Raw genomic sequence first — 14429 nt, 5'->3', positions numbered from 1 at the left:
CTCCCACAGCAGCTGGGAGAGACAGAGGCTAGGGGAACACTGTAGAGGCACAGGGCAGGAGGGATGGCTTTGAGACAGTGATATACTCCATGGCTCGTTCTTCCCCTGCCTGAGTGCCACTGGTGCTGCTCAATGGTCACACGTCACCAAAGTCCATATTCATCTTTAAATGCTGCTGAGAATTCAACCTTTCATAAATCATCTGCTTTGACAAAATCGACATTCAAAAATTAATATTTTCTCTTCCATCTCCTACTTTTACAGGCTGGCTCAAGAAAATGGGAAGCCTAATGTGGACTTGGGTCTTACTAATCCATTTCACTGGGAAGTGGCAGATGGTAGCATTGTATTTTCTGGCATAGTACAGGAGTGGGTCTGGTAGTACCTCTTTGGAAAGGAAAATCTAAGCTTGTACGTTTTGAGCTAAGCTCCATTGGATTTCTTAGTTCTGTTAGTTTCAACTCCACTCCTGTGTAAACTGTTTCATTTTTAAACTCGGAAACTGAAAATATGGAAATGCTTGGAAATTTACTATGATTTTGGTTCAGGTATGTGTATGCAGGAAATGTGCTACCTTCCAAAGTAAGTTACTTTATTCTAGAAATGGGGTGACTTCACTTTTATTCACTTGTAATTCACAGTGAGATAAACCCAGCACATAAGGAAAACAGCCTTTCTTAAACTGTGAAAAGCATACTCCACTACTTCGATGTAATTTTTAATATACTTCAGCATGGTGAATTTGAGGATTTTTTTCTATTGTTATGTGAATTTCAACAGAAATGGTCAGGAACGAAAATGAAATCTGAAAAAATATTTTTTCTTAGCTTTGCATGTGTTATCTTCAAGGGTAATCATTGCCCTAAACAGTATACATACGGTAATTTCTGACTCTTTCTTCTTCATGAACTCATCAGAAAGGGACACTCATACTGATAGTCTGTACAGTGAGCCAAGGACAGATATTTCACCTATGTCTTCTCTGCATAGCATTTTATATATTAGGTCTTGCTAGTGCATTACAACTGAACGAAATACAATCTCTTCAGTGATGACTTCATGCATGATTGAATAAATGTGGCTTCAGGGCTGTATTGTTGACTTACATCATCCAATTTTGTCATCTGCAACTGCCAGCTCCTCTATCTATATACGAATATAGGAAGGGATTTTGTACTATGTGTTGCTGGGATGTAGCAGCATTTTTCTTTGAATTTTTTTTTTTTACAGTTGCAATGCCTACCAGGCTTAACAGCCCCACTTGCTTCAGAGATATTGCTGTAAAAAGAAAAAGAGAAGTTTCCCAGCCAGTATTTCATCAAGTTAAAAAAATCTAAAAGTTTAGACTGTACAGTTTGGATTGCTTCATGTTGACATCATTTAAGATTCTGATAACCTATAGAAGCTTTGGAACAACTCCTAATATATGGTAAATGCTCTTATTACCTAAGCGTGATAAATCACTACCAGGTTTCCAAAAATATGTGCTGAAATCGAAAAAGAAATTATGGATCCCATGAAACTGGATCTGTAGTTCAGGTTCTGCAGACTCTGGTATGGCAGGGTTGAAGTGGAATGATTGTTGTAGTTCGTGTCTCAGAGTCAGACACAAATCAGTAAACAGATTTTGTAAACTGTTGCCTATCACCAGATGAGCAGTAAGTAATCTCAACATCCAGTATAACAGATCTGTAAGAGTTAGGGTTGAAAGCATCATGAAGTTTATTTTTTTCTACAACAAAGCAGGCTCTCTGTACCTGTCTAGCCACATTGTCTCAGGCGAAGTTTATCACCAATTCTCATCTCCATCAAATTTTCAGAATCACAGAAAGTAGGGTGGGATTGTTGGAAGGGATCTCTGGAGATCATCTCGTCCTACCCCATAATGAAGCAGGTTTCTTACATTAGGTGGCCTAGTGTGAGCAAAAGCCCTGCTGTTAGCACTCACTATAAAAAGCAAGCCTGGAGTGAAGACCAACATCAATTTGTTTTGCATCAAAACTACAACAGGCAAAAAAGTGTCTAAGTTTCAGGAAGTGTGAACAGTTCACAGAAGATGGATTATTGTGGAGAGAGTAAATATGTGCAATTTTTGTTTCCTCAAATATATCACCACTGCAAAGGAAAATCATAGAATGATGGAAGGTGATGGAGGCCCAGGCTGGGGCCCCAACACATGCAGTGATGGTCGGTGGGTCACCGACCAAGGGGTTGTGATGTCAGCAACGGAGATGACTGTGACCTCGCTAGCCCTCCCTGTAGAGATTCAGGCTTCGCAGAGGCCAGCGTGCACTTGTGCCTGGACTCCAGTTGAGCATTGCTGCGAGACTTGGAGCACTGAGCGAGTTGGTTGCGTTGAGCTGTGGGGCTGCTGGCACCAGTTCTTGGTGCCCGTCCCACAGTATCAGCAGCGTTTCCCCCAGCCCTGCCCACCTCGGGCAGCTGGGGCCGCACAGGGTGCGCTTGTAGCGGCAGAGGTGAGTGGTGCAGGACATCATGGCCCCTGCAGCAGCTGGTGGGGAACAGGGACCAGGAGGGTTTGCTGCTGAGGGACCAGGGCAGCGAGTGACCGTGAGCTCTCTCTCTCTTTTGCAGTTCGTAACACCTTCTGCTTGCTGCAGCACCAGTGAGGGGAGCAGCTTCCCGACCTCAGCTCTCCCCAGCCCACCGCACAGCCCGGGGCCATGGACGTGGCATCCGAATGGATCTGCCCCATCTGCGGGCAAATTCGGGAAGATGTCACCTACGTGACCCCCTGCCAACACCAGCTGTGCTACGGCTGTGCCATCTGGTGGGCAAACAGGAAGCCGAGTTGTGCCGTATGCGGGCACGAAATAACCACCATTCGATACTCGGTGAGGTCGGATGATGATTACCTTGAGTGTGCTGTCCCGCAGCCCGCAGCGCACTCAGATCAGGGCCTGCAGGACGAGCAGGGGCCTGCAGAGCCAGTGCTCATCCCATCCGAGCACAGCTTCCCAGCCGAGGTCTGGGCTGCATTTTTCAAGGAGCACCCAGAAGACCTCGAACCCCTGCTCCAGTGGCTGCAGGAGGAGATCCAGCAGGAGTCCAGCGAGGACTGGTGGGAAGTCTATGCCGGACAGTGGACCACCATGAACCTCCTCTGTGAGCATGGACTGGACGAGGAGGCCTTGGTGCGGGAGCTGCAGCTGATCACCAACGGTGATGTGGTGCCCTTCGTGAGAAGGCTCATCAGCACTGCCGCAGCTCTGTACGGCCCCACGATCCGCCACGAGCTGGACCACCAAGTCAGCCATGCTGCTGGAGGATGGGAGGACAGCCCTGCAGCCAGCGCCATCACCAGTGCCTCCCATCAGGAGCCTCCCGCTTTGGGCCCAGGCTGTTCCACCAGCCTCGCAGGGCCCAGCACCGAGGAGCTGCCCGGCAGCTCTACTGGGGGACCCGGGCACCCCAGCACCGCCACCGCGCCCTCAGAGGAGGAGCCGCAGGAGGAGCCAGGGCAGGCGGCGGCAGCGGGCCCCTCCGCCCAGGGCAGGGACCGCTCATGTGGGGGGCCCCGATGCCCCGCAAAGAGGAAGGCCAGCAGCAGCCGCCAGGACTCGCCCCCACCCCGCAAGAGGCGGCCCCGGCGGCGGCGGCGCTAGGCCGGCACCGCACTGCCGTCAGAGCGTGGCTCCAGTAGGCTGGGAGGACGACATCTACCTTTCGGCCTGCTGCTTGCAAACAAAATAAACATCTGTTACAACAAAGAAGAAATAGTGTCTGTCTTATTGACAAGGCCATTGGCGTTGCTGTCCCTACCCATGATGTTTCCTCCATATTCTGGTCCTTGGGGAGGGCGTAGAAACGCAACCTTATTTCCACCACCATGAATCGGCACTCATGGCAGTGCTAACAAAACATGTGAGGGCCCCCATTCGTTGGGAGTTGGAGCAGACATTACTCCAATAATCCCACCATTTAAACTAGCGGGTGGAAGGGCAAATTTCTCCACCTGGGGTGGAACACCTCCTGGCCACACCGCAGCTGGGGCCACCCGGCTGGACAGGACCCAGGAGTCCTGCCGGACACTCTGCTGAACCGGCAAGGAGCGCTGCCCGCAAAGGTGAGTGCTGGGCTGGGCTGCACGAGGTGCCAGCCTGCTGCCAGTGTGCAAAGGGCGGTGATCCTGCCCACCTGCTCAGATCTAAGGAGGCCGCATCTGGAGCACTGGGCTCAGCGATAGGCTCCCCAGTGCAGGGGAGACCTGCCCTTAATCATCTTGCACATCCTCAACCCTGGGATGTGCTAACTGTCCCTGCCCCAACCGCCCAGGGGTTGCTCATCTTGATGTTGAGTTTGGAGGGCACAGGGGCTTGCTGTGAGGAGCAGGGCTTTTCTCCAGCCTCAGAGAGGAGCCAGTCTGCCATGCAAGTGTGACATTCCCTTGTGCCTCACAACTATTGACCCACCTATCATTAGGTTTGCATGTCCTGGTAAGCTTTTGGCTTCATTAAACATTAAAAAAGTCATTAAAACAATGGAACACACAAAAAACCCAGGCACCCCTGCCACACACATTCTCTGTGACACAAGACGACCTACAATCATGACTAGAATTGAAAGAACAGATAGTTATACGTGGTCCAGACCTAACCTCAAAAATCTTTGCTTCTCCTGCATCTGTCACCACAAGGACATCGAATCTAGGCTTCTATCTGAATATATTTACTTTTTGTTGGACATGATCCATTTCAGTATTTCGTACCAGTTGTGCATGGAGTATTTGTTTTGGTATTTACTTGGTTTTTTCCAAGTACTCATCTTTGGAAATCAGAAGACTGGCAGATCATAGCTAACATAATATCCCAATCAAGAAATACGAAAGTACGTACCTATAACCTCACTTGCAAACCTCACCAGCTTCCTTGCCATGTAGAGTGGATCTTCACGACCTTCAAGCATTCAAGCAAACCAGCAGAGGAACACGTTTTCATCTGAGCCTCTCATAGACTTATGCAGGGCGGGGATGTAATTGTAATTGTTCTTTTCCTGTTTAGAATGGAGGAGCAGAGATATGGAGAAATATATGAAGGAAAAGGAGCAAAATACATTTAGGAAAATAGAATGTACTTTCTTGGATCATAGAGGGTAAACATAATCTACTTCTCCAAGGTCTCTTTAATACAGATTATGCTGTTCATCCGTGTTTTCAGCACCTTCATGCTCTCACGTGTGGATCACCGCACCAACAGATCAACAGCAGATAAAGGAAAGAATGGTTTGTTCTGTTGCTTAAACATTACAGGGTAAACGATACCTTGCGACCTTTCCTTGAAAGAAAGGAAAAGAAGTTGGAAAGAAAACCTTATATCTATATCTCCTAATTCACACAAACTAAGGTATGAGAACATACAAGCCATGAAACATGTCCTTGGGATCTATACACAGAGCACTGAGGAAGCAGCAGAAGGAGAAGAGTAAAGCAATTTTATACACAGGAGATATTTTAGAAAAAGAATTTTCACATCAAATAAAACTTGAAAATGAAGCATGAGGTAGAATCAGACATGAGTTTTCTGTATTATAGACACAGAATAAAAAAAGAAAACATTGCTGTAGTACCAGGGCTTTATCATTTGGTGTTATCGGCATTCCACATCATGACATCATGTAGTGCACTGGGAGTTAAACTGTTACTGCTCCAGTTCCATAGGCTGTCGATATTTCCAGGTACATGGTTCTCAGAAGAGAAGAACTACATCTCCCAGAAGATGTGACTGTTCCATTTCCATTTAGAGGGATAGATAAAACTGCTCACAACTCACGGAATGGCCCCCTCCCCTTACTGCTCATCTCCAGGCATCTCGCCTTCAGCATTAGAGCAAGGCCTTCGGTATTGGACACTCTCTCTCTCTCATTTTATTTATTATCTTCAATTCCAATTATATTGTATTATGTTATCTCATATTCCGCTATCATGTTTAGTAAATCAGTTTTCCCCGTCAACTTGTTGCCACCTTTTTTTGATTTCAGGCCTATCTCCCTGCCTTTTTTCCCCATCCCTCCTACCCCTTTCCCAGGCCATGGGTCCGTGGATCCTTCTGCCCCGATTAGTTACAAAATCGGGCTGAACTGTTATTGTTTTTATAGGTCCACTGGCCAGGAAAGATACTTTTAGAACAAACTTCTCAGTACTTTCCAAGAATTTGTTAGAGAGCTTATCAGTACTGCAGGACTCGTACTGCAAACAAGGCCCTCAAGTCCTCGCCTTGGAACTGTTTCTGTTCAGGGACCTGGGACCACTTGGTGGGTAATGCAGAAAAATGGGGATGTTCAGTGCGTACCACAAGGGAATTTGACCTTGGGGGAATGCATACAGTAATTCCATGTATTAAGATATGCGTGTGTATTTAATGTATGTTAATCACTGATCGTATACATAATAAGCATGAGGTATTAATCCTTGGCCAAGTTGTTTTCCACAACTTTCTCATTTTAGTAAGCGCTGTTGCACAAACCTTCTCTGGAACATGGTAAGAGCAAGAATTACATTGCAAATATATGTAACCCACCGCATTTCAGCAGGAGGGTAGATATACTGTTTCTCTGGAAAAAATTTTCATTCGCACATTGAATGAGAATCTGAATGTCAGTTTTTAAGAGCTCAATGAAAAACTCCAAATAACACAAGGCACCAGTGACGTTCAGCGAACACAGGAGAAATGAGAAACAATCCCACATTATTCAATGCAGTGAAAAGCTGTAGCAAGTGCACCTCTAATAAACCTTCTGGCACCTCAGTCAGGAGGTCAGCAGAGCCACCTGTCCACTCAGTGCGGACGTGGCAACATCAGCTGAACACCAACAGACCAGAAGTTACATATGAAGCATTTATTTCATCACATTTCACAAATTAAGCAGGATCAGGATAGCAATCCCTGACATGCATCAGGTAACCGCTGTAGGCCTGGTAATGGAAGCATATGGGGTCTGTAGCAAGCAAACCCTGTGCAGTTACTGAACAAAACCAGCTGGGACTGCTTGGGGTTCTTGCATAGGTGGCCATATTCAGGCAAAGTACACACACACACATCCTATTCATTGGTAGTTAGTTAATTTCACAGCACTTTGACAAGTGCAGACAGTTGCTCCAGTGGCTACTCAGCATCTCAGTAATGAAAGCCTATTAGTAATTCTAGTTTTCCACTCTAGTCAAATGTGGTCCCTTTTGCTACCCTGCTCAAGCTAATTAGCAGCCCTATGCTGCTTCTGGAGTGGTTGGCTTTGCAGCAGACCAGACCAATGCACATTTAAAATGGAATAGAAAATATTAAATGCATCAGTGCTGCCAATGTCAGGGAAAGCTTCACTAAACAGCAATCATGCATGTGGGTAGAATAGAATCACAGAATCATTAAGGAGGGAAAAGACCTCTAATATCATCTAGTCCAAGAGACAAAGGGAAGCATGAACTTTTATTGAATGATAAACCTTCACGATGTATGAGCCTGGGGCTGCCTGCCATGGCCAGAGACACCCAATGGGCCTGTGGGAAGACACGGCCCAGATGCCAGTGATTGGTGTGAAACACTGACACTGAGCACACGAGATGGGGGGGGGAATGGAGCTGGCAGCGGCGCTGGGGAAAGCCCAGGAACGTGTGCTGGGGCTGCGGTGCTGCTGGCACACATGCAGCAGGTGAGGCCAGCACACGGTGATGACCAAGCAATGGATGGCGACATCGCTGTGGGACGGGCGGTGATGTCACCCAGTGAAGGTGAGGACTGGCGACACGGCCAAGCCGTGGTTTGTGACGTCTCCGTGCGATGCACTGTGACTGCCTGGCCCACGCTGCTTTAATGCGGGCGCGGCAGCCCGGCCCAGCAGTTCGTGCCTGGCCTCCGACCGAGCGTGTGTGCGAGGACTGGAGTGTGGACAGGGCGAGCTTTGGAGCTGGAACGTGCTCTGGGTGCTGCTAGTGCAGCTCTCAGACGCCGTCTCAGAGCCATTTGTGCCGTACCCCGACCCTGCTGGCAGCAGGCAGCCGGGACATCGCGGAGAGGCGCGTGCAGCAGCGCAGGTAGGCAGTGTGGCAATGCCTCATGCCGGCAGCTGGGAGGGGATTCTTGAGGGACCCTCCCCAGGCCAGCCCAAGCCCTTGGGGTCTGTTGTCCTCTTCCAGCGTGACACCTGCTGTCACAGCATCTCAGCTGGGGAGCACATTGTCATCTCCTGCTCACCCATGCCCATTGAAACTGGTGGAAGCATGGAGGTGGCATTAGATACCCACAGACCCATAGGCCTCAAGAAGTGGGACAGTGTGGTATGCACCATGCCATGCTGCCACCAGTTTTGTTTCCACTGCAACCAGCTGTGCAATAGCAGCAGGCCCCAGTGTCTACTCTGCAAACAGGGCATGCAGTCCATCATCCATGCAGTGTGGATGGACAGCAACTGTGAGCAGTTGGTCCTCAGGCCAGCCAAAGTGGCATCCCTTGCTACATATTGAACCTGTCTAGATATCTCGTGGCATCTTGTGGCACCAACTAATCACAAGTTGGCTACAAGTTACATGGGTAGTAGAAACGTGCAATTTTTATTTTCCCAAGTCTATCACCACTGCAAATGAAAATCATAGAATGATGGAAGGTGATGGAGGCCCAGGCTGGGGCCCCAACACATGCAGTGATGGTCGGTGGGTCACCGACCAAGGGGTTGTGATGTCAGCAACGGAGATGACTGTGACCTCGCTAGCCCTCCCTGTAGAGATTCAGGCTCTGGCAGAGGCCAGCGTGCACTTGTGCCTGGACTCCAGTTGAGCATTGCTGCGAGACTTGGAGCACTGAGCGAGTTGGTTGCGTTGAGCTGTGGGGCTGCTGGCACCAGTTCTTGGTGCCCGTCCCACAGTATCAGCAGCGTTTCCCCCAGCCCTGCCTGAATCGGGCAGCTGGGCCGCACAGGGTGCGCTTGTAGTGGCAGAGGTGAGTGGTGCAGGACATCTTGGCCCCTGCAGCAGCTGGTGGGGAACAGGGACCGGGAGGGTTTGCTGCTGAGGGACCGAGGGCAGCGAGTGACCATGAGCTCTCTCTCTCTTTTGCAGTTTGTAACACCTTCTGCTTGCTGCAGCACCAGTGAGGGGAGCAGCTTCCCGACCTCAGCTCTCCCCAGCCCACCACACAGCCCGGGGCCATGGACGTGGCATCCGAATGGATCTGCCCCATCTGCGGGCAAGTTCGGGAAGATGTCACCTACGTGACCCCTTGCCAACACCAGCTGTGCTACGGCTGTGCCATCTGGTGGGCAAACAGGAAGCCGAGTTGTGCCGTATGCGGGCACGAAATAACCACCATCCGATACTCGGTGAGGTCGGATGACGACTACCTTGAGTGTGCTGTCCCGCAGCCCGCAGCGCACTCAGATCAAGGCCTGCAGGACGAGCAGGGGCCTGCAGAGCCGGTGCTCATCCCATCCGAGCACAGCTTCCCAGCTGAGGTCTGGGCTGCATTATTCAGGGAACATCCTGAAGACCTCGAACCCCTGCTCCAGTGGCTGCAGGATGAGTTCCAGCAGGTGCCCAGCAATAACTGGTGGGAAGTGGAAGAGGCACAGTGGACCACCATGAACTTCCTCTGTGAGCATGGGCTGGACGAGGAGGCCTTGGTACGGGAGCTGCAGCTGATCACCAACAGCGACGTGCTGCCCTTCGTGAGAGGGCTCATCAGCACCGCTGCAGCCCTGTACGGCCCCACGATCCACTACGAGCTGGACCACCGGGACAGCCATGCTGCTGGAGGACAGGAGGAGAGCCCTGCAGCCAGCGCCATCACCAGCGCCTCCCATCAGGAGCCTCCCGCTTCGGGCCCAGGCTGTTCCACCAACCCCGCAGGGCCCAGCACCGAGGAGCTGCCCGGCAGCTCTTCTGGGGGACCCGGGCACCCCAGCACCGCCACCGCGCCCTCAGAGGAGGAGTCGCAGGAGGAGCCAGGGCAGGTGGCAGCAGCGGGCCCCTCCGCCCAGGGCAGGAACCGCTCGTGTGGGGGGCACCGGCGCCCCCCGAAGAGGAAAGCCAGCAGCTGCTGCCAGGACTCGCCCCCACCCCGCAAGAGGCGGCCCCGGCGGCGGCGGCGCTAGGCTGGCACCGCACTGCCATCAGAGCACGGCTCCAGTAGGCTGGGAGGACGACATCTACGTCTCGCCTGCTGCTTGCAGACAAAATAAACATCTGTTACAACAAAGAAGAAAAAGTCTCTGTGTTATTGACAGGGCCGTTGGCGTTGCTGTCCCTACCCATGATGTTTCCTCCATATTCCTGTCCCTGGGGAGGGCACAGAAATGCAACTTTATTTCCACCACCATGAATCGGCACTCATGGCAGTGCTAACAAAACACGTGAAGGCCCCCATTCGTTGGGAGTTGGAGCAGACATTACTCCAATAGTCTCACCATAATGTGGGGATTCAAGGAAGAATATTTAGAGCACAGGCTGCAAAACAAGATAAACAGCATGGGAATGGAATGCCAAGGACAGAGGACACCTCCAAGCGAGACAAAATTCGAGTGAGCTGTGTGATCGCTGCATGATGCCAATATAATTGGAAGAAGAGCATGTGGCTAGGAACGATTCATGACTCTCATTGGAGAAGCGCCCCATGTGCGGTTAAGGAGTAGACTGGGAGTGACTTTGTGGGATGTTTTGTTGATGTGAAGAGGGGATAGGAAAGATACCAGAGAAAACTTGGGAATGTGTTTAAGGGATATTAGAACATGCAACAAATTATTTGGATCATCCATACATCTGCGTCCATGCCTCAGACACTGCAAGAAAATAAATTAAAAAAAAAAAAAAAAAAAGTAGAAAAAGTCTCTGTGTTATTGAGAAGGCTGTTGCTCTTGCTGTTCCTAGCTGTGCTGTTCCCTCTTCCAGACCTCGGGGATGGCGTAGAACCACAACTTTATTTCCATCACCATAAATCAGCACTCATGACAGCACTAACAAAACATGCAAGGGCTTCACCAAACAGAAAAGGGAACTTATGTTACTCTAATAATAATCCAATTATCAGGGCTTGGCTAATTTCCTCTCATAGTGCCAGCTCCAGGCCACCAATAATTAAGTTTTGTTTGATTTCATTGGCTGAGCTGTGATGTCACTCTCTCTTCATATTAGTCTGATGTTATAAACACCAAAAATATGTGCTGCAATTCAAAGGCTATGGGCCCCATTAAATCGGTACTTTGGGTTCTATAGTCTCTGTTATGAAGGGTTCAAGCTAAATGATTGCTGTAGCTTATGCATGAGTCTTGGAAAATATACCTATCTGTGAATAGGCCCAGATTTTCTTTCTGGAATTTTCCTCCTCTGTGCGAAGGAAAGCACATTGCTTTTTGCTCTTATCAGAGTATTGGAAATGAAAATTTTTGAGTTAGACAGTGAGGAGCAGAAAAGCAATTCTATTCATGTAGGTAGTTTTAAAAGCATTACCAGATTCTTCTAGACAAATGACAGAGGAATAACTTTTGCCATTCCCATTACACAATAGAATAACTGAACTGGAAAACAAAGAGACATACTACATGAGTAAGTTTCAAAACTGACTTGCTCACCTCTCATGCTTCCAGCTGACTTTCTCTATTCTCATGGTAGATACAAATTTTTTTTTGCAACTGTGTGATTGTAGTGAGATGTGTTCACTGTTAACTGCATGCTGTATAGTCTGAACTAGAGACATGAAGGGAACGGAGCTGGGAGTAGGTGATACTGCACCTCCTTCAACTATTTTGTTTTCCTGAAATGTGGTTTACATTGTTATTTTCTTCTAAATGGTATTTTAAGCAATAGAAGTTTAAACATGCCTTTTGCCTGCCTTAGAACTGTAGAAGACCTTAAATGCATCACTCTTACTGTTCTTTAATTCATGGCAAGGTATGAGAAAATAGGGCCATCCAAGATGTCCTCCAAACAATACATTCCCTCTTTCCATACTGCAGAAGATACAATGGCATTGTACCAGGGGGTAAACCCCACAGTGGTAAGAAATTTGCTGTTGGACCTCTCATGCAAGAACAAAAAGTCCCTCAAGAGCCAAAGCTGTACCAGGAGTAGCCGACTATGTAGCTGCTGTGATTTGGTCTGCACCAGATTTCTAGGTTAGCATTTTCCTCTTAAATCCCTCCTTATTAATCCCAAAGCCTTTGAATTAGATCTTGTATGGAAAGTAGCATAAACTGTATAGGAAGTAATTTATCTTTCTCTTCATCCTACCCACTCTTACCAGAATTTTCATCTTAAGCATCTTTGAGCCAGGCTATTATTCCACCATAAACTGTCTATAATTCTTATATGTGTACAACATTTTGTCCACATCTTCCAATATCTATCTCACTAACAAGCCTGTTTCTGTGTTTTATCCACAACCCATTGAATTTGGTAGCCACCTTTGCAGTGGGCTTTTAATCTTGATCCAAGAAAGAAAGATGGAAGGGTATTTGCATTGTCACAAGTTCCTATGGACCTAATTGCAGCTTTCCAGGTCACTTATGCCTGTTATGTAAATGTTAATGTTATGGTGGAGTTTATTAACTCACTGGAATATGCATGTAGTATCTTCTACAGTTTCCCCATCAAGCTTAATGGAACCATTAGATCTCAGAAGAATGAAGAAAGCTATTTCTTGGTAGGCTACATATTACCTGGGTTAATGTAGTGGGAAAGAGAAAAAGAAGCATTCTGTTATCAATTCCTAGAACTTTCTTTTGTTAAATATAGGCTTTTTTTTTTTTTAATCGTTCACAATTTTTCATACTTTTCCTTTTTATGGGCTAATATGTTCTATGTTTTTTTTACACAAATGTAGGGGCTCTGGGTTACTGGTGATACAAGCTGAATCAGCTGCTGAATGTGGGAATAGCTCACTTGCTTTCATAGGTGCTAATCAGTTTACATCAGCTGAGGTTCAGGGCCATTATTTGTTAAGATTTTCATCTGGATGTCAAGATGGGTTTGCAGGTATAACTTTTAAAAATGACTGATGAGACAGCGACAGTGTAGGGTGTTTTACTTCAAGTAATGTGTAAAAATGTACACTGATTTTGTTGCCTTTAGCAGATCTGCCAAATACCAACTGAAGAAACAAGAATTAACATGTTCTTCTTTTTAGCTGCATTCAGGGACAAGCAAAGCTCTGTCCTTCCCTGAAAACACACAGCTGGAGAAAATTCAGACCATGGAGGCAGGCTCATTTCCAGTGTCTTTATTTCAGCAAATATTGACTCTAAACTTTTATTGTCCTTTAATATGCATATATTCATGCTGTGAAACTGTGCTGAAGAACTCTGGGAAGGTGTGTGCCCTCACCCACATTAATCACCCAGACACTTCATAACTACCTGGATTACAGGAGAAAGTGACTCATCTGCTAATGACACTGGATAAAAGCAAGAGAGAAAGAAATCCCCAATTCTCACACCTCCTTCCTCTGCACATAGTAAGGGCATAATGCAAACCCAGAGCTGGAAGGGAAGCTGTGTGTCAGAGTGCAGGCCTGTGCTGTGGGCAGCAAAGGCCATGTAATCCCTGGACATGTCAGCTGCTAATGCTCCAACCTGAAACCAGTTCAGTGCCAGAGGGAGAGGTCTGCTTGGTCTCTGCTACTCGTGGGAAAAGCATTTCTGCCAATGCGATCTACTCTCCCTTCAAAGTTTCCACATTGCTTACGTGAGCAATCCTATCCCCATGCAGGTTTTCCTTTGATAGGTGAGCCGCTGATAATTTGAAAATCACGCCTACACTCAGCTAGGAGCTAACTGATGGATTGTTGTGGTGCTGGTAGTTCACTGGTCAGTGTTCTCCCCAGAGCTATAATCAAGCACAGTGTAATGTGGCTATGTAGAGGAAGCATCCTCAATAAATGTACTGCAGTGGCAATATGCTTTTAAAAAGGCAACTCTGTTCACATAAACAGTACTAGAAAGAAGCACATCAAGGCCTGAAACTTCAGGGCAAACAAAGGTTTGAAAATATCTCTGAATTAAAAAAAATAATTAAGGAAAGGTGACAAACCTAAGTTTTTGGGTTTTTTTTTTTTTTTTTTTTTTTTTTCCTGAGACAAGCATCATTTAGGTTGTTCTGAGACCTAGCCATAGCCTGGCAAAAAGAACTTGGTGCAGTCACTATGGGCACCAGGGATGAAGGAAGAACAGTGCTGTCCCTGTCCTTGTGAGAAGGTGCTCTGAACCACAGTGCACATGCGTGGGGGTTCACAATATTTTCTTCCTGGAAGGACTGGATTACAGATGCTTCAGTTGGAAGTAATTAACTCAAAGCACTGTTTCTCTGCATCTGATTTATCTGTGCTATACCAAGGCCAGATGTGCCCAGTGCTAAGAGCTGGGAGCAGTGTCTTTAGGGAAAAGGTTAGATGCCAGATGACCTGATTCCAGCACATGGAATCTTTCACTTCCTGTTC

General features: G+C 47.7%; 2 protein-coding genes across 2 annotated transcripts; both read left to right on the top strand.

Moving 5' to 3' along the window:
• Nucleotides 1-2684: 2684 nt before the first annotated feature.
• LOC109366617 (uncharacterized) lies at nt 2685-3626 on the top strand. The gene has a single exon (XM_085219907.1). The coding sequence runs from the start codon at nt 2685-2687 to the stop codon at nt 3624-3626; it is 942 nt and encodes a 313-aa protein (XP_085076033.1).
• Nucleotides 3627-9153: 5527 nt separating this feature from the next.
• Nucleotides 9154-10095, top strand: LOC116216410 (uncharacterized). Its single transcript, XM_031552692.2, has one exon. It carries the CDS (start codon nt 9154-9156, stop codon nt 10093-10095), a length of 942 nt encoding a protein of 313 aa, XP_031408552.2.
• The last annotated feature ends 4334 nt before the right edge of the window (nt 10096-14429 follow it).

This window comes from Meleagris gallopavo, chromosome 3 (genome assembly GCF_905368555.1).
Source record: "Meleagris gallopavo chromosome 3, MGAL_WU_HG_1.1, whole genome shotgun sequence".
Taxonomy (NCBI): domain Eukaryota; kingdom Metazoa; phylum Chordata; class Aves; order Galliformes; family Phasianidae; genus Meleagris; species Meleagris gallopavo.
The sequence above is the reverse complement of the archived record's forward strand: the minus strand, read 5'-3'. Positions and strand labels throughout refer to the sequence as shown.

Excerpts from the sequence above, each read along its gene's own strand:
- LOC116216410 (XM_031552692.2), top strand. The coding sequence starts at position 9,154 with ATGGACGTGGCATCCGAATGGATCTGCCCCATCTGCGGGCAAGTTCGG.
- LOC109366617 (XM_085219907.1), top strand. The coding sequence starts at position 2,685 with ATGGACGTGGCATCCGAATGGATCTGCCCCATCTGCGGGCAAATTCGG.